The 22,905-nt window shown below is 41.5% G+C and overlaps 1 protein-coding gene across 23 annotated transcripts in view; it reads left to right on the top strand.

Annotated features, from left to right (window-relative positions):
• The window catches only part of HVCN1 (hydrogen voltage gated channel 1), a 43,005-nt gene that overhangs the window by 9,625 nt on the left and 10,475 nt on the right, over positions 1 to 22,905 (top strand). For all 23 annotated transcript variants that reach the window (XM_029619211.1, XM_029619210.1, XM_029619208.1 and 20 more), the window contains 3 exons: positions 17,805 to 18,020; positions 20,406 to 20,510; positions 21,455 to 21,686. In XM_029619211.1, the coding sequence (XP_029475071.1) occupies positions 17,844 to 18,020; positions 20,406 to 20,510; positions 21,455 to 21,686 (514 nt within the window). In that variant the 5' untranslated portion in view covers positions 17,805 to 17,843. The remainder of the gene's footprint in view (positions 1 to 17,804; positions 18,021 to 20,405; positions 20,511 to 21,454; positions 21,687 to 22,905) is intronic.

Genomic DNA, 22,905 nt, shown 5'->3' with positions numbered 1-22,905 from the left:
ACCAAAGGAATGAGAATCTCCCTACTACTTCTCTATGGATATTTTTTTTCCAGCTGCTCCCCTATCTGTCCACCAACATCCTCCCCCCTTGGGTCTGCTTCTCTGATGTGTGCAGGGTCCCAGCTCTTGTACCTGGCAGCAGCCCCAGCACCGTGGCTGCTCCTCATTAATCTCTGCTTTCCTTTCCACGTGGTCAGATTACCACGATGGCAGCAGAGCGTGAGTTGCCTCTGCTGCTCTCCCTTACCTATCAGCCTTTGTAGAGTCGCCTGCTGACAACCCGCAGGTCACCAAAGGGAGTGGAGAGTAGAGTGAGAGCTGCCTCTCCCGGAGAGTCCCCAGCCGTGTGCATCTGACGACTGTTTGTAGCAAGGGACTGGTGCAAGCCCCCTGCGGCCTATTGCTGCTTTGCAGGTTGTGAAATGAAGATCGGTATAATCCAGATGTCGCAGCCTGAAGAAGGGAAGACCGGTGTGGGCTCTAAAACTCACAAACATCCTCTTTTGATTGTTCTTGTATTTGTCCAATAAAAGATATCCTAGCCTGCAAAGAATTCAGGAGCGTCTGTGACTAATATGACTACCAGAATGCTCTTTTTATAGAGTAAATCAGAGAATGCTTAAAAAATAAATTAAAGTTGTAACAGAAAAATGTGTAGGAATAATTACAAAAAAAACCAAAACAGAACTGGAGTCAAAGATGAGGAATGCTGTTTATGTAAGTATAATGGCCATTGGCTCAAACAGTGCAGCTGGACACACACAGAGACAGGAAAATGTAGTGGCTTCACATGCTCTTTTGGGCGTGGTCCAAGCCAAATCTGCATGGCTGAAGCGTTTTTCCTGGCAGGGGATACTCTGCAGTCCCAAGGTAATGCTGCCGTTATCGGAATCTCTCAGTAAGCTCCAGTGTGGGAAGGCCTGCGGGCCTGCATCTCCTATCTAGCGGAAGAGGGCGTGGCCACTCTTGTAGCTGCCTTGAAGCCCACACTTGACCTGTCCCAGCTCCCTTCTGCCCACCCTGAGGTGAGGGGTGGGCGGTGGGTTCAGGCTTGCCCTCCTGCACTTTTTACACTCAGAGGGGTTTTGTAAAGGAGTATTTTTGTCAATAAAAATATATCCTGGGGGAAAGTTCCAGTCCACCTTGCAGAATGGGGTGGGAAATGGGGGAAGGGGATATTGGCCATATATTAGCAACTTTTGGTTGGCTGAACATGCCTCCTGCTCTCACCCCCCCCCCCCCCCCCCATCCCCCTTTGCTTAATAATTCATTTTGGATTTCAGCTGGTGTCCCATACGGGGCACCAAAAATGCCCAAAAACAAAATGAGCATTTATCCCTGGGGAAGAGAATGGGAATTTAAACAGAAGTACTCTTTGAAGTGCCGAAAAGTGGAATATAATAAAAATCTAAATAAGAGAGACTCTAATCTGATGACTCTGGTGGGGAGCGGGGTTATGAATTGCTCCTTCCTCACGATGTGATCCGTGCTCTCCCTCCCCGAGGACGTAGAGGCTGGGAATGGCTTGCTGTCCGTGTCCGGACTCGTCGGGTCTGCCCAGGGCTGCTTGGTGTTGGATAGTGATTTCACTGCTAAAGGAAGAATGGCCTAGCCGTCTTCTCTTGGTTGCAGTAAGATAGCTTTAGTCGTTCTTTGGCCGTGTGATGGTGCAGCCCGGAGAGCGAGTAAAGAGCATTTTTTGTTAAACAGTAAGCGATCTGCCTTTTGCTCATAGTCGTAACCTTAACATTTGCAAAAGGTCTTCATACTTCCTCCTGGGTTGCTCTTGTGATTTGTTTGTCGCTGTGGAAAAATGTAATCATTGACCTTGTGATATCAAATGCAAGCAAAGCAAATGAGAGCAGTTCCAACAGGAATCACTTTTTCTATAAAAGTTTGTTTATACAATACATATTTTTATATGGTCTGTAGGTGTCTTATTTATAATGTCAAAGGAACTGCTGGTGAAGCACCCACCTAAGCATTTTTACTCTGGGAGGGGTCCAATAAAGATTTAGGGAGACAGATTGACTGACTGGTACTGTTTAGTGTATAAAATCAAGTTGCTGTAAGTTTATCACGTTGCCTTGAGCTGATGCAGATTAATTTGAACAAACTTTGTGATTTAAGTGGGATGGATGGATTATGAATTGTCCACAGAAATTTGGAAAGAGTGAGAACATTTCAAACTTGGAGCGAGGGATGAAATCGGTGGCATTGCCGTGAGAGGCCAAGGGGTGGCAAATACTCTCCCCTTTAAAACAAAAAACAAACAGGGTGGCAAGCCATTTCTGACCCCTCTTCCCTCACGGCAGTGCTGGCTCCAGCAATGGGAGAGAGCAAACTAGCGCTTGTACAGATGCCATGCTGAAGCCCAAGGAGCAGCAAGAAAAGAGAGCCAGTGTGGGGCTGGTGAATGGATGCGCTGTCCAGAACCTGCAGTGACCCTGCTTCTCTCATGGGTTTCTTAGGTAACAGGAACCTATGCAGAAGAAATGGGAGGGGCTGCTGCCTTTCCTGGAGGGCATGCCTGCTTGCAGATTGTCTTTTGTAGCTGCTGGTGCCTGTAGGCTTAGGGTTGTGGATTCTCCTGGTGACAGAAGAAAATGCAGGCTGGACAGAGGGCAGTGAGATGGAGGGAAATGCTGTGGGATGAGAGAGGGAAATAGAGGAGGCAGGGAAGAGACATGGAGCAAAATGAGATGAAAAGTGAAAGATCAATGTTGGAGGCTGATGTAGAGAAGAAACAGAAAGTGGACAGGAGACCCTAGAAAAGGAGCTGAAGGACGATCAACAAGAGAAAAGCAGATAAAAAGTGACTAGGACTGACCAACTGGAGTTGGAAGCCTAACTATGGAGCTCCTCTCCCCACCTCGATAATCCAGTTACATCGGAGCCTCTAGAGCTTGCCTTTTTTCACTCTTTGGTGCAGATTACTGTCTTCAGTGACTTTGCGATGGCTCCAAAATGAAAATTGGATTTTCGTCAATTTTCTTACCATAAAAGCAGCACTCCAGGTGCCGATGATGATTGTGATGGCAGCAGTCTGGAAGGCCCAGAGGAAGATCTGGACCCCGACGGTACTTTAACCAGCCCAGCGGCAGATATAGTTTCCCGTGCTGAATTTAAGGAATGGTTTTCCAACTTAAAGGATCTACAAGATTCTAAAAAAAAGAACTTGGTGGTATGATGGCAGAAATTAAGGAGGACGTTGCTTCCCTGGGACACTAAGTGGGCGAGCTCGATAATCCCATGGATTTTCAGGCAGAGGTCACCAAACATCTTAGAGGTATGCTTTGATTTACATGCGGACACTCTCTCCATTAGAGAAAACTTTGCAGACCTGGAAAATCGAGTGAGGAGGGGAAATTCTCATTTTCATGGGATTCATGAATCACCTGAAAATGCTGACTGTAAGGTATTGATTGTGTGCTTCGTGAATAACTTCTCACTTCCTCCCAAGAAGCTTCTGAGCGAGGCCCTCCTGTTATTAAACTAGATAGGGCTCCCCTAATAATAATCGCCAACGAGACATTGTATGTTTTCATGATTTTTCTACTTTGCTTTAAAAAACCAAAACAAAACCCAGTTTGGGTCTGGGATGGTCAAGAGATGGCTATCTATACTGATCTCTCCCAGGCCACCTTACAAAACAGACAAGAATTAAGTTATGGCTTTTCTAAGAGAAAAAAATATTAAGTACAGATGGCTTCACCCTTTTGGACTCTCATTCTCTGTTGATGGAATATCTTCCAAGTTTCACACTACAGCTGATGCCGCTTCTATCCTTAAGGACCATGGATTTATCAGATGGATTTATCAGATCCTTGCAGGCACTGAAGCCCTCTATTGCCTCTGCCATGAGAGCTCTGCCCCCGACTTGGTAACGTGCAGGGAAAAGAAACGGCAGACTCCGGAGACACTGGGGAGGCTCTTAGGACGTAACTTGAACTTTCCCCCCCCCCCCCCCCCCCCCTATATCCGGCTGTTTGCCTCAGCTTAATTTTTTTTTTCTTTGTGTCCTTTATGGTGCACAGCTCTGTTGCTTTTTGACCGGCTAGCTCCATGCATAATTACTGTATTGTTGTGGTGTTTGATTTTTAGTTCTTTCTTTCTACCAGGTGTGGGAGATGTCCACTCCATTGGTGTCCTGCTTTCCTCCACTGAAGGAAGTGGAGATGATCTGCAGGGAGGTCATAGAAGATCTACTTAGTTTCTCGGGGGGTCCTCTTTGTCCTTGTTATAGGAATGTGTTTCTGTTTTAATAATATTTGTTGTAGGTACTTGTTTTCATGTGTTCTGTTCTCCTCATTCTTCCTGGGTGCACCTCTTGTTCTTTACCCTCGTGAGTTGGGTCTCAGGCTATGGTTTCTATTCTGATGTATAAAGTACTGCATTTCCATCTTTGTCCATTATACGGTAAATGTCTTCTTTTCGTATAACCTCTGTTAATGCTAAAGGCCTGAATTTCCCTTTATAAGAGAAAAATCTTATTTCGTGAGCTAGAACTTGCTAAGACCAACATTGTCTTTATCCTAGAAACTCACTTAAAGAGCGGGTAGGAGCATCTGCTACGTTCCTCTAAATTTTCTCAGTCCTTCTTTTACCCCCAGTGGTAAGATTGCTAAATATACAGGAGTTAGTATTATGTTTTCTAAGGATTTTATCTTTGATTGTAAACTGTGTTAAGGATCCTCCTGGTAGGTACTTAATTTTGCAAATTTTGGTAAATGATAATCTATACATCTTGGTCAATATATATGCCCCCAATAAAGATCAGGGTTTTTTCTTTTAGAGTTTACATAAGATTTTGCTTTCCAATTGTTCTGGTCATTTAATACTTGGAGACTTTAATTTAGCTAAATCACCTGCTGTAGACACCTCTCGGGGTACTGCCTCGATACCAACATTTCATAGGGTACAATTACAAGCGCTTATGGATGATTGGCATTTGACTGATGTATGGAGAGTGTTTTTTCCAACTTCTAGCTCTTATCTCCATGACTCCTATTCCAGGATTGATTACTTTTTGACAGACCAATCCATTTTCCATAATATTACAGCAACGGGTATTGAAGCTATAGTTTGGTCAGATCTTGCCCCAATTTGGGCGGAAATGTTTTTTGATAATTATGATCGGGGAAAGAAACTTTGGCGGCTGAATGAGTCATTACTGTTAGACGTGGACTATAATGATTCTCTAGCTAACAGTATTCGTGACTTTCTAGCCAGAAATGTCACTGGTGACACTTCCCCTCTTACTGTGTGGGATTGCCTGAAGGCCTATGTTCATGGTCTCCTTATCTCGCGAGCCGCTTTTCTCAAGAAACAGAGGGAGTTTGATTGCGTGGCCACAAGACGTGAAATTCAGTCACTCTCGCAGAAACATTTTCTAACTGGGTTCCCAGTGGATATTGTCCTTACTTTCACGTGCTAGGGAGGATTTGAAACCGCTCGAGATGACTCGTATAGCCCATCGTATGGACAATAGCGAAACAGGGATACTTTGAGGGGGGTGAAAAAGCTGGAAAGATTTTAGCTAATAAATTAAATAAAATTTCCCTCCCAAATCATATTTTAAAAATTAAGGATGAGACTGGGCAACCTTTGATCAACAATTCTGCTATCTGAACCAGGTTTCTTAAATTTTATGGAGACTTATATAGCGCTAATCCTTCCATCTCTGCAGCTATGATTGAGGTGTATTTTAAAGATCTCCCTCTGCCTCAATTGACAGCTGATATGAGGGAAGAGATGGATAGGGAAATCTGTAGTCCAGAGATTCTTCTAGCCATTAAGAATCTCAAAGTAGGAAAAAGGCTCCCTGGCCCAGACTGGTTATCTGCTAAATTTTGCTAACAGTTTTGCCCCTTATTTAATGTCCCATTACAGAAGGTGTTTAATTCTTTTAGATCTGGGGGGGGGGGCCCTCCTTCCTGATTCTAATGTGGCTGATGATATTCTTAATGCTAAACCGGCCGGGATCCTACACTTTGTGGATCCTATCATCCTATTTCTCTAATAAATCTCAACGCAAACATTTTAGCTGATCTAAACAATTTTATTGGACAGCTTATTCCTCAGGATCAGGTGGGCTTTATCCCTGGGAGAATGGTGGGTGATAACACATAAGACTGGATATTATGTGGTGGGCTCATAAGGAAAAAATTAGATTCTCTCCTCTTTGCCACTGATGCAGAAAAAGCATTTGGCATGGTGCACTGACCATTCCTATTTTATATTATTTATATTTTATTTTATTTTGGAGCATTTTTTTCATTCATGGATAAGCAAGCTCTATGATCAACCAAGAGCTTGTATAAAGGTAAACTGTGGTTATTCTGACTTTTTTCGGGTTGCAAGAGGTACCCATCAGGGTTGCCCATTGTCACCCTTGTCTGCTTTATTTCTGGAACTGATGGCTATTAAAATTCGTAATAAGCACCTTATCTCTGGTTTTCAGCCGGGTAAACAGACATTTAAGCTTTTGCTTTTTGCTGATGATATTCTATTTACTATCGGTGATCCTCATACTTCTTTAATGGCCATAGAAAAAGATTTAGGTGACTTTAGTACTGTCAGGCTTCAAAATAAATTGGGGAAAAGACCGAGCTGCTTAACATTACCTGTGACCCGAGTGTGAATCCTTTTTAAAGTTACATCCACCTTTTAGGTGGGTGATTGGGTAAGATTAAGTATCTCGGCGTTTATCTTGGTACCCATGTGCAAGACTTGTTTGTTATGAACTATCCTCTACTTCAGACCATATTTCGAGATCTGGACAAGTGGGAACATTTTGTCCCTTTCTTGGTTGAGGAGGATTTCAGTGAATAAGATGAACATTTTGCCAAGATTGCTTTATCTATTCCAAACCTTAGCGATCTCTGTGTCCAATAGCTTGTTAAAATCTTGGCAACGTAAAATGTTCAGTCCTATTTGAAAAAGACGTCTTTTCCCCCCCCCAGAGTGTGTAAACGGGTTTTGTACTTATCTAAAAATAATGGTGGGTTATGTGTGCCAAACATTTTATGGTATTATGTAGCTGCCCAGCTTCACCCCCTGATTGAATGGCACAACCCTAATGTCACAAAGCATTGGATATCAATAGAACATAACATGCCCCGGGGTACCTGGCAGGGGTGTCCTGATGTGGCACCTAGAACACATAATACCTTGAATATCTGGTACCCCTGGAAGCGTCAGATAGTGGGGTCCAGAGAATATCTTTATTCTCTCTTGTTTCATAATGATTCCTTTGCATTCCTTCAAGGCATGGAAAGAACATGGTATTTCTCTACTAGCCCGTGTTTGAGGCAGGTAGGCTAATTCCCTTTGATACCTTGTGGCTGAAATATAATCTCCCTCAATCAGAATTTTACCACTGCCAACAGATCCACCATCTTCTTAATAGCATCAAGGTGAGCTGTCATTTAGTTTTGCATGATCTTTTTTTTAAGGTTTTTGTGCCAATGCAGAGACTATGAAAGGGTTTATATAAAAAATGTATATGTTCCTGAACTCTTTCCTGACTGATAAACCTATACACATTCGAGCCTGGGGAAAAGACTTAGGTTGTGATCTTTCTGAGGAGGAGTGGAATCTCATATTTTTCAACATCCGTAAGTCTTCTATTTCCTCTTTGATTTAGGAAACAGTTTCAAACTATGATATAGATGGTATTACACTCCTGTTGAATTACATAAGCTATTTCCCACTTCTAGTGATCTTTGTTGGAGAGGTTGTAATTTTACAGGATCCTTCATTCACATTTGGTGGGAATGTCCTATTATACATCTGTTCTGGTAATAGTTGATAGAGCTTGTTTCTGAGATCACGAACCAACTGGTTCAGCTTCTGGCTGAGGTTGCACTCTTAAACTGTCCTGCTCAGTGTCTTAATTCTGCTTCCCAGCTTTTGATCCAACAGATATGCACTGCAGCTTGCGGTGCTCTTGGAAACAGAAGACTGCTCCACTGTTTAAAAGGCTATTGACTAGACTGGATACAGTTTGTACCATGAGTAGACTGTCATTAAGTGACATAATCTCAAGAAATTTGGGGTCCCTATTTTCCACTGATTTTGTATCTGTCCATATTTTTCTTTAGGCTTTAATTTGTTGTATGTTATCCTATAAATCCTGTTTGGAGGAAGGGGGGTGGGGATTATTTCTGTAAAATCATTGTCACTGCTTGACTGTTATCTTGTGATTTGTTTGCTCTATGTACCTTTTTGGTTTTCTCTTTTATTGATGATAAAATTGTTTAAAAAAAAAAAGTGACTAGGACCAATGTGACTTAGAAATATAAAATGACCAGATGACAAAGGTAGGAAAAAACCTTAATTTTAGTGATTGGAATATGTCAGCCTTGGGAATGTGCATCTCTTAATCTTTGTATTTTGCCCAGTATGGGAGGAAATGCATTTCTCCTGCGTGGCACTGCATGCAAAGTCTGGCTCCTTGATGTTCCCATTTCAGGTTTATCTGAAATTTGTGGTCCATTATTCTGTATCTTGGTGTGTGACCAAGGTGAAAGATACTGGTTAGTGGGGTTTCTGGGTAAGAATCTGTTGCAGTTCCCCATAGGCAGGCCCAATGTAATATTCACTGTTCCTTGTAAAGGCTTTGCCTACATATAATCTGGTTGTAAGTTATCTGTAAACCGGCACGATGTGCAAACGGTTGTCGGTATATAAAACTAAATAAATAATAAAATTTGGTTTGGTGGGTCCTGTTTGAGGCTTTGCTATGGCAGGTTTTCTAAATATACAATATATACTGTGGGGTTTTTTGCCACGATTTGTATTTTAGTGTGGCTGGCAGTGGAGGGAGGTCTTGCTGCTGTTACTTAGGTAATACCAGAATTTTTAATTGTTTTTTTTTTGTATGGTGAGTTTTAAGGGGAAATGTCCTAGTTCTGCTCTGCCTTCACTGTTGGGTGGGGGAGTTTCAGTGGGTGAAGAGCGTTTTGTTTAAAGAACTGGAAGTTCAGAGTTCCCATTGGTTCTGTTCTGGTCTATATAAACCCCCCAGCCTTTACTCCCATATAGAAGAATTGGTTGAATGATGCTATTGAGTAAGTTTAATGGGTGACTGAAACTGGCCAGAGGTTTCCTGTATTGCAGGGCAGGCCTTTAGGGCTCTTTCTTGTCTCTTTTTAGCCAATTCGGGGGGGGGGGGGGGGTGAAAAATCCTGGGAGCCCTGGCAACTAAATTTTCATGCCTGGTGCCTCAAGGACCTCCAAAGGAGGAAACGCTGCTGCACGAGGGGCGACGTCTGTGTGCGGCCCTGGGAGGAGGCAATTCTTCTTCTTCCGTGCTGCTCAGGTGCAGAATGGAAATTAAAAAAAAAAATCATGTAAATATGCCCAGTGTCCAAAAAATGAGCAAATTAAACTAAAAGCCACAATAGTCAAAGATGATTTGTTTTCCTTTAATCTTCCTGGCTGCTAAAACAAACACATTTGGCTAATGCTTAACTTTTTTAAATCTGTTCTACCCCAGAGGAGCTTTTTATAGTTCCCTCAAGCATTTAGTGTCCAGGTGTGCTCTGCTTCATTATTTAGGAAAAAATATGAATTTGTGTTGGAGACTTTTTTTGTCTTTCTGGAAAATCCTCATCTTTGCCTCATCCCTTTTTACCTATAGGAACCCATGACTTGCAGTCAATCTCTTGCTTGTATGGGTTCTGTGCAAATCTGGGGAACTCAATAACCTGTCCAGATCCTCTGACTACAGCAGGCATTTGATCTGAGTTATTTAATTTTCTTCCTGGTTCCAAGAACCTCCCCAGGGATCAGTGTCACCAAATGGGTTTGTTTTGTGTATACTATAACAGAAATGAGCTTCAGTCTTTCAGATTTACTGTTAGTACATAAGAATATAAGACTTGCCGTACTGGGTCAGACCAGTATCATGTTTTCCAACAGTGGCCAATCCAGGTCACAAGTACCTGCAGGTTCCCGTGGGATAGAGAGATTCCATGCTGCTTATCCCAAGAATAAGCAGTGGATTTCTGCAATTCCACCTTAATGATTCCTGGACTTTTCCTCCAGGAAACTGCCCATGCAGCTTTCACCACATCCTCTGGCAACGAATTCCAAAGCTTAATTATGCATTGAGGAAAAAAATATTCTCTTATTAGTTTTAAATGTATTTCCCAGTCTCTTCATTAGGTGTCCCCTGGTCTTTGTAATTTTCAAAAGAGTAAATAACTGATTAACGTTTACTTGCTCCACTCCACTCATTATTTTATAGACCTCTATCATATCTCCCCTCAGCCGTCTCTTCTCAAAGCTGAACAGTCCTAACCTCTTTAGCCTTTCCTCAAAGGGGAGCTGTTCCATCCCCTTGGCCAGCCTTCTCTGCACTTTTTCCAGTGCAATTATATCTTTTATGAGATGTGGTGACCAGAATTCTACACAGTACTCAAGGTGCGGTTCGCCATGGAGCGATACAGAGGCATTATGATACTTTCCATTTTATTCACCATTTCATTATCCACTGTAATAAAACATACAACGTACCGTAATTTAACATTCCGATTTTAGATTATTACTGCAGAATGTTAAGTTAATTGTTGTATGTTTTATAACTGTTTTTATATGTACTATATGACTTGTTTGTATGTTGAATTTATATGTAATGTACTCTATTTATATTTACGATCGCTCCTGTGTTGAGCTGCTTCAGGGGCTAAACTCGGCCTGAGTCAGACTTTTTTTACGACATTTTGTGCTAATAAAGAATCCTTGGTGTTTTACCGATCTTCTGGTTGTGACTTTACAATATTGGATTGGTTTCCGGTTTGTTTCTTTGGACCATCCCTTTTATCCACTGTGATGCCTAGATCTTTTTCCTGGGTGGTAGCTCCTTCCAGTCTCGCAAGGTCCTCCTGCAATTTATCACAATCCGCTTGTGATTCAACAACTCTGAATACTTTTGTATCATCTGCAGATTTGATTAACTCACTCATCATATTTCTTTCCAGATGATTTATAAATATATTGAAAAGTACTGTTCTAAATACCCTTTTCCACTGAGAAAATTGATCATTTAATCCTACTCTGCTTCCTGTCTTTTAACCAGTTTGTAATCCACAAAAGGACATTGCCTCCTATCCCATTCATTTTTTGTTTTCTTAGAAGCCTTTCATAAGGGACTTTGTCAAACTCCTTCTGAAAATACAAATACACTACATCTACCGGTTCACCTTTATCCACATGTTTATTAACTCCTTCAAAAAAAAAAAAAATGAAGCAGATTTGTGAGGCAAAACTTCCCTTGGGTAAATCCATGCTGACTGTGTTCCATTAAACCAGGTCTTTATATATGTTCTGATTTTGATCTTTAGAATAGTTTCCATTATTTTTCCCGGCACTGAAGTCAGGCTCACTGGCCTATAGTTTCCCGGATCGCCCTTCTTAAATATTGGGGTTACATTGGCCACCCTCCAGTCTTCAGGTACAATGGATGATTTTAATGATAGGTTACAAATTTTAACTAATTGATCTGAAATTTAATTGTTGAGCTCCTTCAAAACCCTGGTATGCATACTATCTGGTCCAGGTGATTTACTATTCTTTAGTTTATCAATCTGGCCTACTACATCTTCTAGGTTCATAGTTATTTGGTTCAATTCATCTGACTCATCACCCTTCACCATCTCTGGAACGGGTAACTCCCCAACATCCTCATTAGTAAACACAGAAGCAAAGAATTAATTTAGTCTTTCTGTACTGTCCTTATCTTCCCTAAGAGCCCCTTTAACCCTTCGGTCATCTAATGGTCCAACCAACTTCCTCACCAGTTTCTTGCTTCAGATATATTTTAAAGTTTTTATTATGAGTGTTTGCCTCTATAGCCAACTTCATTTCAAATTTTTTCTTAGCCTGCCTTATCAATGTTTTACACTTAACTTGACAGTGCTTATGCTTTTTCCTATTTTCTTCAGATGGATCATTCTTCAAATTTTTGAAGGATATTTTTTTGGCTAAAATAGCCTCTTTCTTTCACCTCACCTTTTAACCATGCTGGTAATAATTTTGCCTTCCTTCCACCTTTCTTAATGCATTGAATACATCTGGACTGCACTTCTAAGATTGTATTTTTAAACAATGTCCACACCTTTTAACCTTTGCAGTTGCACCTTTTAGTTTTTTCTATTTTCCTCATTTTATCAAAGTTTCCCTTTTGAAAATTTGGTGCTAAAGCTGTAGATTTACATATTGTTCGATTCCAGTCATTAGATCAAATTTGATGTTACCTCTCTCACCAAATCCTGCGTTCCACTAAGAATTAAATCTAAAATAGCTTCCTTTCTTGTTGGTTCCTGAACCAATTGCTCCATGAAGCAGTTTTTTATTCCATCCAGGAATTTTATGTCTCTAGCATGTCCTGATGTTACATTTACCCAGTCAATATTGAGGTAATTGAAATTTCCCATTATTACTGCACTGCCAAATTGGTTAGCTTCCCTGATTTCTCTTAGCATTTCATCATCCGCCTGACCATTTTGTCCAGGTGGACGGTAGTATACTCCTATCACTATACTCTTACCCAACACACATGGGATTTCTCATACAAGAGCATTTAGTCTCTTGTATGATCTTTATCCTGTTGGACTCTTTATCCTCCCAGACATAAAGTGCCACACCCCCACCAAGTTGATCCTCCCTATAATTTGCACCCTGATATAGAACTGTCCCATTGGTTATCCTCCTTCCACCAAGTCTCTGTGATGCCAATTATGTCAATCTCATCATTTGCTGCTATACACTCTAACTCTCCAGTCTTACTTCTTAGACTTCTGGCATTGGCATACAGACATTTCAAAGTGTGGTTTTTGTTTGTTTTAACAACCTGCTTTTCAGTTGTTAGGGATAATTCAGAAATCATTAGTTTTGATGATTTTTTTACTTATAGGCACATGGACTATGTTTGCTTTTTATTGGAACCTCTCTGTTGGGATGCCCTAACTCTCCTGTTTCATTAGTATCCTTCAAGGATACATTTCTCTGAACCATGCACTGCTGAGTGTCTGCTTTCCCCCTTGTTCTAGTTTAAAAGCTGCTCTATCTCCTTTTTAAAAGTTAGTGCCAGCAGGCTGGTTCCACTCTGGTTAAGGTGGAGCCCGTCCTTTTGGGAAAAGTTTCCCCCTTTCCCCCTTTCCCCTTCTATCAATATCTCCTCCAAGACCCCGTATTTACCAGCTACCGGATTAGTTAGAATTAATTCTGTCGTACCTTACTTGTAGATGGGGCAAGGAGTATTGTATCTGGAACTCCTGAAAACTCTGGACTACATGTTGAACTTGTTTGATTCCTTTCATGTGCCAGGCTTTGAAAACTGGGTTATGTAACCCTGGAGTAAATTGCGGATTTCCTTGAATAGAAATAAAGAACATAATCTACTTTGTTTTTGTGGCATTTTACACAATAGGGTCCAAGCCTTCCTACAGCAATTTACCATGATATTATTATCCTTTAATTCCCCAAGAATGTCCCTCTTCTCAATCTGTAGCAAGGAAATCCTGATATGACCAATTTTGCAGAAAGCTTTGAGGTGAACATGTCCGTTTCAAATAACCAATCTGTAATGTCTTAACATACATGCTAGGTTATATAGCTGCAAACTTGGACTTCTCAAACCCCCCTTAGTAATAGGCCTCATCAGCATTTCTGGTGGAATTCTTGCTTTCTCTCCATTCCACATAGACTCTTATTTTATTGAATTCCTTAAGATCTTTTCTTAACCAAATAAGTAGCATTTGCATCATATAAAGCCATTTAGGATTGCCACCATTTTTAACAGATGAATTCTACCAGTTAAGTAGAGAGGTAATGTACTCCACCGTGCTAAGGAGTTTGCCATCTTCAATAAAGAATGCACAATAATCTCATATAGTTTCTCTCTCTTGATTGGAATTTTTATCCCCAGGTATTTCATTTCACCCTCTAGCTACCTCAATGGAAAATCTCCTTTTCTAGTATCTTTCAGAGTACCTTGCACATCTAAAACTTCCAATTAATCATGGTTCATTTTTAACCCTGCAAATTCTCCAAATTTGCTGTGATAATTTCATACTGGTTTTATTGACTCTTTTGGGTTGTTAAAAATAAATAAAATTAAAATCTGCGAAAACAGCAACTTTAAAGGTGTGGTCTCTTAGAATATTCTTGAATAGAGTGGTCATTATCAATTTTCTCAGTATTTATTTATTTGAAAACATTTCTATACCATCACAACGGTTTACATTTAGGCACGAAATAGGTTTGGTTTTTAAGTTATCCATAGTGTGCCAATATTTACGGTTACATAGTTCAATAATATACTCTAAATGAGAAGTGGGTTGGGGTTACCATTTATGATTCTTGGGATAATCATATATGTGTGTGCTGTTTTTAATTTAATATTTAATTGAGTAAAATAATAAATTCCACTTTTTTAATATATTTTTTTTATATATGGGTGACTTTCAGCTGTATTTATTCAGCATCTTCACAGTGAAATGCGTTTTTGAAAAGCCAAGTTTTTAAGGGGTCTAGGATAAAATGTATAATACAGGGGATAACAGGCATTCCTGTCTGACTCCCCTATGTATATACAAATCTGCTGATTTATGGCCATTGATTATGATATTAGAGATGGGTAACATATAAAGAAATGCACTGTAAGTTCTCTCCATTAAAACTGAAAACACATACAGCCAAGAGACTCTATTAAAGGACTTTTCCAAGTCAAACCCACTTGCAACTACTGAAATGTGAGTGTTTACACATTCAATGCTGTGATTAATTTATCCAAGTGAGTACTTGCAGCTCTATCTTTAACAAAACCCACCTGATTATGAGATATAATAGACCAAGTAGGATAATCCCTTCTATCTGCAATAATTTTGTGAAATTCTTTAGATTAGTTAAGTAACGAGATGGGGCTACATTATGAAGGCAGTGATGGGTCTTTCCTCAGTTTAGCCAACGTGGTGCTATATGCCCTGTTAAAATTGACTGGGAAAGCAACCTGTTTAAGGGCTGCTGAAAAACAATCGCTCATTGGTTTCACTATTTGTTGACTTAAAATCCTGTAGTAATCATTAGAGAAGCGTCTGGGAATGTTCCATGAGATCACAGCTTCTGGTACTGCAGTGTTATAGTATTTACAGTTTCCAGTGAATGAGCTATGCAACCTTTTTTTTTAATTGTGCCTTTCTGGGTACAGGGCCCTGATATCAGTACAGCACATCTAGCCATGAGATGGACAAACATTGCTGCAGATGTTAGAGGGTAGGGCTGAGGTTATGTGCCGGTTGTACTCCCCAATCCTAAGAACATAAGAAAATGCCATACTGGGTCAGACCAAGGGTCCATCAAGCCCAGCATCCTGTTTCCAACAGTGGCCAATCCAGGCCATAAGAACCTGGCAAGTACCCAAAAACTAAGTCTATCCCATGTTACCATTGCTAATGGCAGTGGCTATTCTCTAAGTGAACTTAATAGCAAGTAATGGACTTCTCCTCTAAGAACTTATCCAATCCTTTTTTAAACACAGCTATATTAACTGCACTAACCACATCCTCTGGCAACAAATTCCAGAGTCTAATTGTGCGTTGAGTAAAAAAGAACTTTCTCCGATTAGTTTTAAATGTGCCCCATGCTAACTTCATGGAGTGCCCCCTAGTCTTTCTATTATCCGAAAGAGTAAATAACCGATTCACATCTACCCGTTCTAGACCTCTCATGATTTTAAACACCTCTATCATATCCCCCCTCAGCCGTCTCTTCTCCAAGCTGAAAAGTCCTAACCTCTTTAGTCTTTCCTCATAGGAGAGTTGTTCCATTCCCCTTATCATTTTGGTAGCCCTTCTCTGTACCTTCTCCATCACAATTATATCTTTTTTGAGATGCGGCGACCAGAATTGTACACAGTATTCAAGGTGCGGTCTCACCATGGAGCGATACAGAGGCATTATGACATTTTCCGTTTTATTCACCATTCCCTTTCTAATAATTCCCAACATTCTGTTTGCTTTTTTGACTGCCGCAGCACACTGAACCGATGATTTCAATGCATGTTCCTTTATTTTACAGTTTATAGGGATGACTACAATCGGCTTGATCTGTACTCCAAACTCCCTTGTGGCTCTGACAACATGCGGGCCGATACAGTAAAGGTTGCGGGAAAGCGGGCGAGCGCACAGTCCACTCTCCTGTATGCACGATTTAATATCTGTCCACATGCAAATGAGGGCCTGCGCGTCCCTAGCCCCTCTTTTTTGACAGGAGCGGCGGCTGTCAGCGGGTTTGACAGCAGATGCTCAATGTTGCCGGCGTCTGTTCTCAAACCCGCTGACAGCCATGGGTTCGGAAACCGGACGCCGGCAAAATTGAGCGTCCAGTTTCCAACCTGTGAGCCGTGGGCTGATTTAAATTTTTTTTTTTTAAATTTTTAATTATTTTTAACTTTTGGGACCTCCAACTTAATATCACCATGATATTAAGTTGGAGGGTGTACAGAAAAACAGGTTTTACTGCTTTTCTGTGCACTTTCCCGGTGCCCGCAGAAATTCACGCCTACTTTTGGGTAGGCGCTAATTTCTGAAAGTAAAATGTGCGGCTTGGCTGCACATTTTACTTACTGAATCGCGCGGGAATGACTAATAGGGCCATCAACGTGCATTTGCATGTTGCAGGCGCTGTTAGTTTCGGGGGGGTGTTGGATGCGCGTTTTCGACGCGCTATTACCTCTTACTGAATAAGGGGTAAAGCTAGCGCATCAAACACGGGTTAACAGTGCGCTCCACCAGAGCGCACTGTACTGTATCGGCCTGAAAGTAAATGACGTGCACACCAGTGTTGCATGCAGAAAAGGCAGGAAGCCGTCCTGTGGAGGTGTGGAAGGCTGCTTTAGCTTGACATCTTCCCCTCCCCCTCCCAAATACTTCCATCTAGACACCACCAGATGGAATTACAATTGTCCTATGTAGATTTGGGTCTGAGTAAGAGCTGAAACACCAATCTTTGTGCTTAATGCTTTACAAAGCTGCCTATGATTTAATCATTTGTTTTGGTTGATTATGCAGTATTTGATGATCCTTCCATTTTAACTTTTTTTTTTTTTTTTTTAAATCCTGCTGCTTTTAGGTGGTTCTAGCATATTCTAACAGTAGCTCAGTGAATTAACATCCCTAAAAATGGGTGCCTGTAGGCAATTCTTCAGAGGGGTGGGAGGGGACCACGCTAAAAAGCAATAAGTTACAAAAAGTCATTAAAACCCAGGGGGAGAGGTGAGGAAAGGGAAGTTTTTAGCGAAAAAAAAAAAAAAGCCTACAATTTTGTGATCTCAGGAATGAAACTCGAGGAATATGAGAACCAAATTCATTAGTTTGTTCTAAATGACTCTTCCTAGATAGTTCTTTTGATTGTACTGCAAAATCAGCAGACACGGAGAAGATTCTTGAAATTTCCAAGCCAGCTTGGAGAGCACTTGCGCAGAAGGAGGCCCACGTGAGTGGTTAATCATACGGTGCTGGAAGTGGGGCGATCTTACTCGGCTATTAAGCAAGAACCTAGAACTGATTAAAGGTAGAAACAGGGGGAAATAAGAGAGCCCCTCTAGACTTCAAAGCAGAACCGAATGTTAGAATTTAAGCTGAAATGAGGAAAGCATAACAACTCTAATGCACATAACAACTCTAATGCACATAACTCCAATGCACATAACAACTCTAATGCACATGCGTCAGGTTAGAAGAAATGACGTAAAATCTACTTCTGTTGTGGTAATCTTTGGCTTTCTCCCCCTCAAGTTCCTTGTCACAGGAATTTACCTTTGAAGACAAGCTGATATGTCAAAAATACTGAGGCATTTTACTATTGTGGGAGACCATCACCGGCCTGAATGGGAGAAGGAGGACGATGAAGTGGAGATCCATCGCCAGGAAGAGCCCAGAGAGCGTCCTTTGCCAGCGACGTCCTCCTTTAGGGATGCACTGAAATGGCTTTTCAGCAGACACAAGTTTCAGGTAGTGTGACCTGTCCATTTCTGTCCCCCACCATCACTTGTCAGGGTACAAACGCTGAGAAAACAGATTCGGAGAGTTCTTGCTTTTTCAAGTATCCACCACTAACCAAAATCAAAAGCAGCTGCCTTGGTTTGACATTTCAAGTCAACAAAAGCTGGGTTCCAATTATACCTGCATTCATAACACAATAATGATGACAGATAAAGACCAGAGTGGCCCAACCAGTCTTCGCGGTTGAGATTCGTCCATTTTGGGTAGAGGCAAATACAAATTCCCTTGTGCAATTCAACACCAACTCCACCCCTTGTGTCTTACCTGCCCTCTCGATCCTTTTTTTCTACTCCTGCCCTCCACATCTGTCCCTAGCATGCCCAAAATCTTACAGTACGGGCATCAGCTTCCTCAGTTAATAGACCATTTCAGGTCTTGCTATTCAACTTTGTGTGTTTAAAAAAACAAGTTCTCATTGTGTTAAAAAATAAATACATAAAAAATCCAGTCTTCCCATGCTCATTGAAGTTTGGGTTTTAACCATGGAAGTGAAGTTAGTCCCATGGTCTGGGATCACTACAGACATCATAGCATCCATTGTTCAAAACCACTGCATTGCTATCTTCTCATCCAGATGTGTTTGAGCAAATCTTTACCACAGCCAAAGATAACCACACAAGCAAACACCTCATTTTTAGTGTCGAGAAAGCACCAGTGACAATAGTGCAAGAGGAGATGTCAGGATGGGACTTTTTAAAAAGGTTTCAGAATGAACTGTTTGGAAATGCCAAAGCCTTTACACACTTTCTCCTGTAGAGGTTTGCTTTCTGTAATGGTTTTGGTATTTATCGCTTTTTCAGTTCCTTTTCTCTCACAAGCGTATACACTTTTTTTTTTTCACCTGTCAACAGCGCATAAACTCTTCTAGAGTTGCAGTTTCTTCACTTGCTGCAGTGCAAGGGAGCGAGTTCACTTTGACACCTCCTCTCTTTCCTCACTCTTTTTTAATATTCATAAAGCACTTCAGTACCACAGGACGTATGGTGGGGAATAAAGCTGATGGGGTCAGGGCCAGTGCAAGCAGATTTGGTGCCCTAGGGGAACCTCTGCTCATTCACCTCCTTTGATGGCATTGGGTCTGGTACAGCACCCCTCTCGACCTCACGTTGGCAGGTTTTTGCCACTCCCAAAATCTTGGCACTCTAGGCAAGGTTTGCCTAATGGAAGCACCGGCCCTGGATGGGATAAGGTGGTGGTGGGATTCCTACATCTCGAGACCGATGCAACAAAGTACGGTAATAGTAAACAAAAATATGTTAAAATTTAGTGCACACTTTTCTTTACTAGAATGGTGGAAAACAATGTTGACTAGTGACAAAATAAGTTGATTATATGCAAATGCTTTGAAGTATAAGTGTGCTAAAAAGGTAGCAAAGTTTAAAAGGAGCACCAGCTTTACCACAGTTTTTAACTTCAGTGGTTGGAGGTGGAAGCTTATGATTTATTAACCACCTTTGAATTAAACTTGTCAGTGACTGAATTGGAGTCTTCAGTCACTGACAAGTTTCATGGACAGAAATTACTAGGGTAAGAGAGAGCATCCTTGCTTTATTTTTCTCTTTTGAATCATTAAGTGTATGCTTCTAGCACAATGCCAGGAAGGCAGCTTCCTATTTCTTATCTATTTTTGCTCTGGTTCCCTGTTCATAAGAACATAAGAAGTTGCCATGCTGGGTCAGACCAAGGGTCCATCAAGCCCAGCATCCTGTTTCCAACAGAGGCCAAACCAGGCCACAAGAACCTGGCAATTACCCAAACACTAAGAAGATCCCATGCTACTGATGTAATAATAGCAGTGGCTGTTCCCTTAATTTAATGTTTCTGGTTATTTGTAGAATATTACTGTTATATTAACTTTAACTTTAAATCACAGATGGCCTTGCTTTCCCAGTGTATCCCCTCTCCCAAATGCAGGATCGTTGTCCCCTCGGTAGACTCGTCTACCAAATTTTAGGTTAAACAGGAGGACAGACACGTATGGATGGGACACAGTGGTGGCTTTGATGAAATGTGATTCACAAAGAGAAAACAACCCGGCAAACCACTTCTTAGTCAGTTCAGAAGGTTCCCCGTCCTCTCCTGGCAGTTTGCCCGATGGGACAGTCCCGCTGCTGTTGTGTGCTGTGTGACAGTGGCCTCTGGCTTGGGGGGGGGGAGAACGTGCATTACCCAATTACAGGATCTGAAAGCCTAAACAGCTGCTGTGCTGATATCCTTCTTTCTTTGTGTCGTGTACCACATGACCCCCGGTTTCTTTTATAAATGCTACTATTTTGCAAATATAGGAAACCTTTTGCATTTGCTAGTTCACCTTTTTTATTTTTTCTTCTACAGGTCACAATTGTGTGTCTGGTTGTCATCGATGCACTTTTTGTGCTTTGTGAGATCCTGCTAGACTTGGAAATCATAAAACCAGATAAGCATCATATAGCGCCTCAGGTGAAAAAAAAACCCCCCAAAAACACGCACACAGAGGGAGTGGTGGTCGCTGTGGCCAAGTGCAATATCTGAATTGGGCCTGTAGGGCCTTGACCTGGGGAATGCTGAACTTGAGGGAGGGTTTGGCACCTAGCAGGAAGTTAGATCATGTAATGACATGAAGAGACACGTTATTTATCTGTACGAGAGATGATCTAGAGCCAGAGATCTGTGATAGAAATGTGAAGTGCCATATCAGCACAAATGATAGTTTGTACTTTGAAGAATGGTATGTTTATGTTATGGTACCAAATTACCCCAGAGTAAAAGTCTATTGTACTGTCACTGTGGATATCTTGAATAAGTGGCCTGTTTGAGGCTGTCAAGGACCAGAGTTGGCCACCCCTGCCTTAGCAGGTGCAGCTTACAAGACCACTTGCAGTGTGGCGAAGGGAGGGGAGGTTTGCTGAAAGTTTCGGCCTTAGTCTCTGCCTTCTGTTCCTCCGTTGTAGCCCTTGCAGGAGTTCATTTGAGAGCACGCACAGGTTAGGTTTGAAAGCAACCCAAGGGACTGGGCCAAGTAGGGGGAAAAAAAAAAGAAAACATGAAGTGGGAAAATCAGAGCAAGAGCCCTACTCTTTCAGCCAGGTGTGGAGGCATTGCCCAGGGTGGAATGGAGTCCTGAAATCAGGATACGGGACTTTGTCCTGCTTTTATGCACTAGGCTGCTGCTCCTCCCTAAAGAGGAAGAAAAGGCTGACTTAAAAAAAAAAAAAAAAAGACCAGAAGGGTCACAGAAATGATTATTGTCAGCAATTTGCATAGCTGCCTGCATCTGCACTATTTACCAGAAATGGGTCAAATTGGTCCCAAAGAGGTGAATGCCTCCTAGGTTTTACGTTCACCAGAGTACTTTGAAATTTTAAGTCTTTCCAATGTTGCATTTTTGCTTTTTGTCTCCCCAGGTATTTCACTACCTCAGCCTTTCCGTTTTAACGTTTTTTGTAGTGGAGATCTTTGGAAAACTCTACGCCTTCCGCCTGGAATTCTTTCATCACAAGTTTGAAATTTTGGATGCTGTCGTCGTCCTTATCTCCTTCATTATTGATATTATCTACATTGCCCAGGAAAATTTATTTCAGGCAGTGGGATTACTGATTCTTCTCAGGCTCTGGAGAGTTGCCAGAATTATAAACGGTAAATGTCTGAACTTGATTCTTTCCCACCTGTGTGTGTGTGTGTATGAGATAAGACAAGGGAAGGTTTACAACACGCCGAGAAGACATTGAAAGTTCACATGTGATTAAGCTGCTAATTAACAGACACTGAATTGGCAAACCGACATATAAAGAATCAACAATAAGAGATTGAGTTCTCTTCATTAAATACAGTCCATGGTATCAATGCAAGAATAGTTATGAAGCATAATTTCCCCTGATGAAGCCTGTTTGCAAACCAGAGGCCTTTGTAGGAACACAGAAATAGTAGTGGAACCTATATGACGTGATATGCACGGGACTCTACACAACATTCCTGTGAAACAATTACAAAATATCCTTTCGTGTGGACTGTGGTTCAACTGTATCCCCCTTCTTAAAGAAGGTGTCTTTCATGTGACTCATTGCAATTCACAAAGTATCTTTCTTGAAGTTTAACTCTATTGAATGGGTTTTATTGTTTCATTCCAAGCACTCTGTCTATATTTAGGCAAAGTTTTATGTTATTTATACATGCTATAAAGAGTTTAGAAGTGGTGTGAATGAGGAAAGATTGACTAGGACAATTGATTAATGTGTGTGTTTGAATAGTTTTGATATTCTTTGTCATTGTGTAATAAAGCATACAATATTAAGCATATCTCAAATCGTTTAAAACATTAATGGTGTTACCCTATTTTAGGGTTTTTGGACGGATATACTATTTTAGGTACCCACATTTTTATTTAAAGCCTAGATCAAATATACTATACTAGCCGTTAAGCCCGTAACAACGAGCTACATTTAAAAAAAATTTTTCGGTCCATTTCCTTCCCTCTCCCTCCTCTCTCCTCCCTCCCCCCTCTATTCTCTCTCTCCTCCCCTCCCCTTTCAACTCATCCACAACCGGCAGACAGGGGGGTGTCCCTCCCTCGCGCGCGTCGCCGCTGCTGCTACTGCTCCTTCCTCCCTCGCGCGCGTCGCCGCCGCTACTGCTCCTCCCGCTCCTGCTTGTTGCCGCCACCGCTCCTGCTCCTAAGGAGCAGGCGCCTTTTTTTTTTTTTTCGGGCACGCTCCGCTCTGGCCAACGTGCTCGCATGCGCAGTAGAGCTGCTCTCTACTGCGCATTTGCGGCACGTCGGTCAGGGCTCCCTTATCTAGTAGATATTTAGTATATCCGTCTGAGAATCCTAGAATTAGGGTAACTCCACTAATATGTC

Source organism: Rhinatrema bivittatum, chromosome 11 (genome assembly GCF_901001135.1).
Source record: "Rhinatrema bivittatum chromosome 11, aRhiBiv1.1, whole genome shotgun sequence".
Lineage (NCBI taxonomy): Eukaryota > Metazoa > Chordata > Amphibia > Gymnophiona > Rhinatrematidae > Rhinatrema > Rhinatrema bivittatum.
Note: the sequence above shows the minus strand (reverse complement) of the source record. Positions and strands in the feature narration are given on the sequence as shown.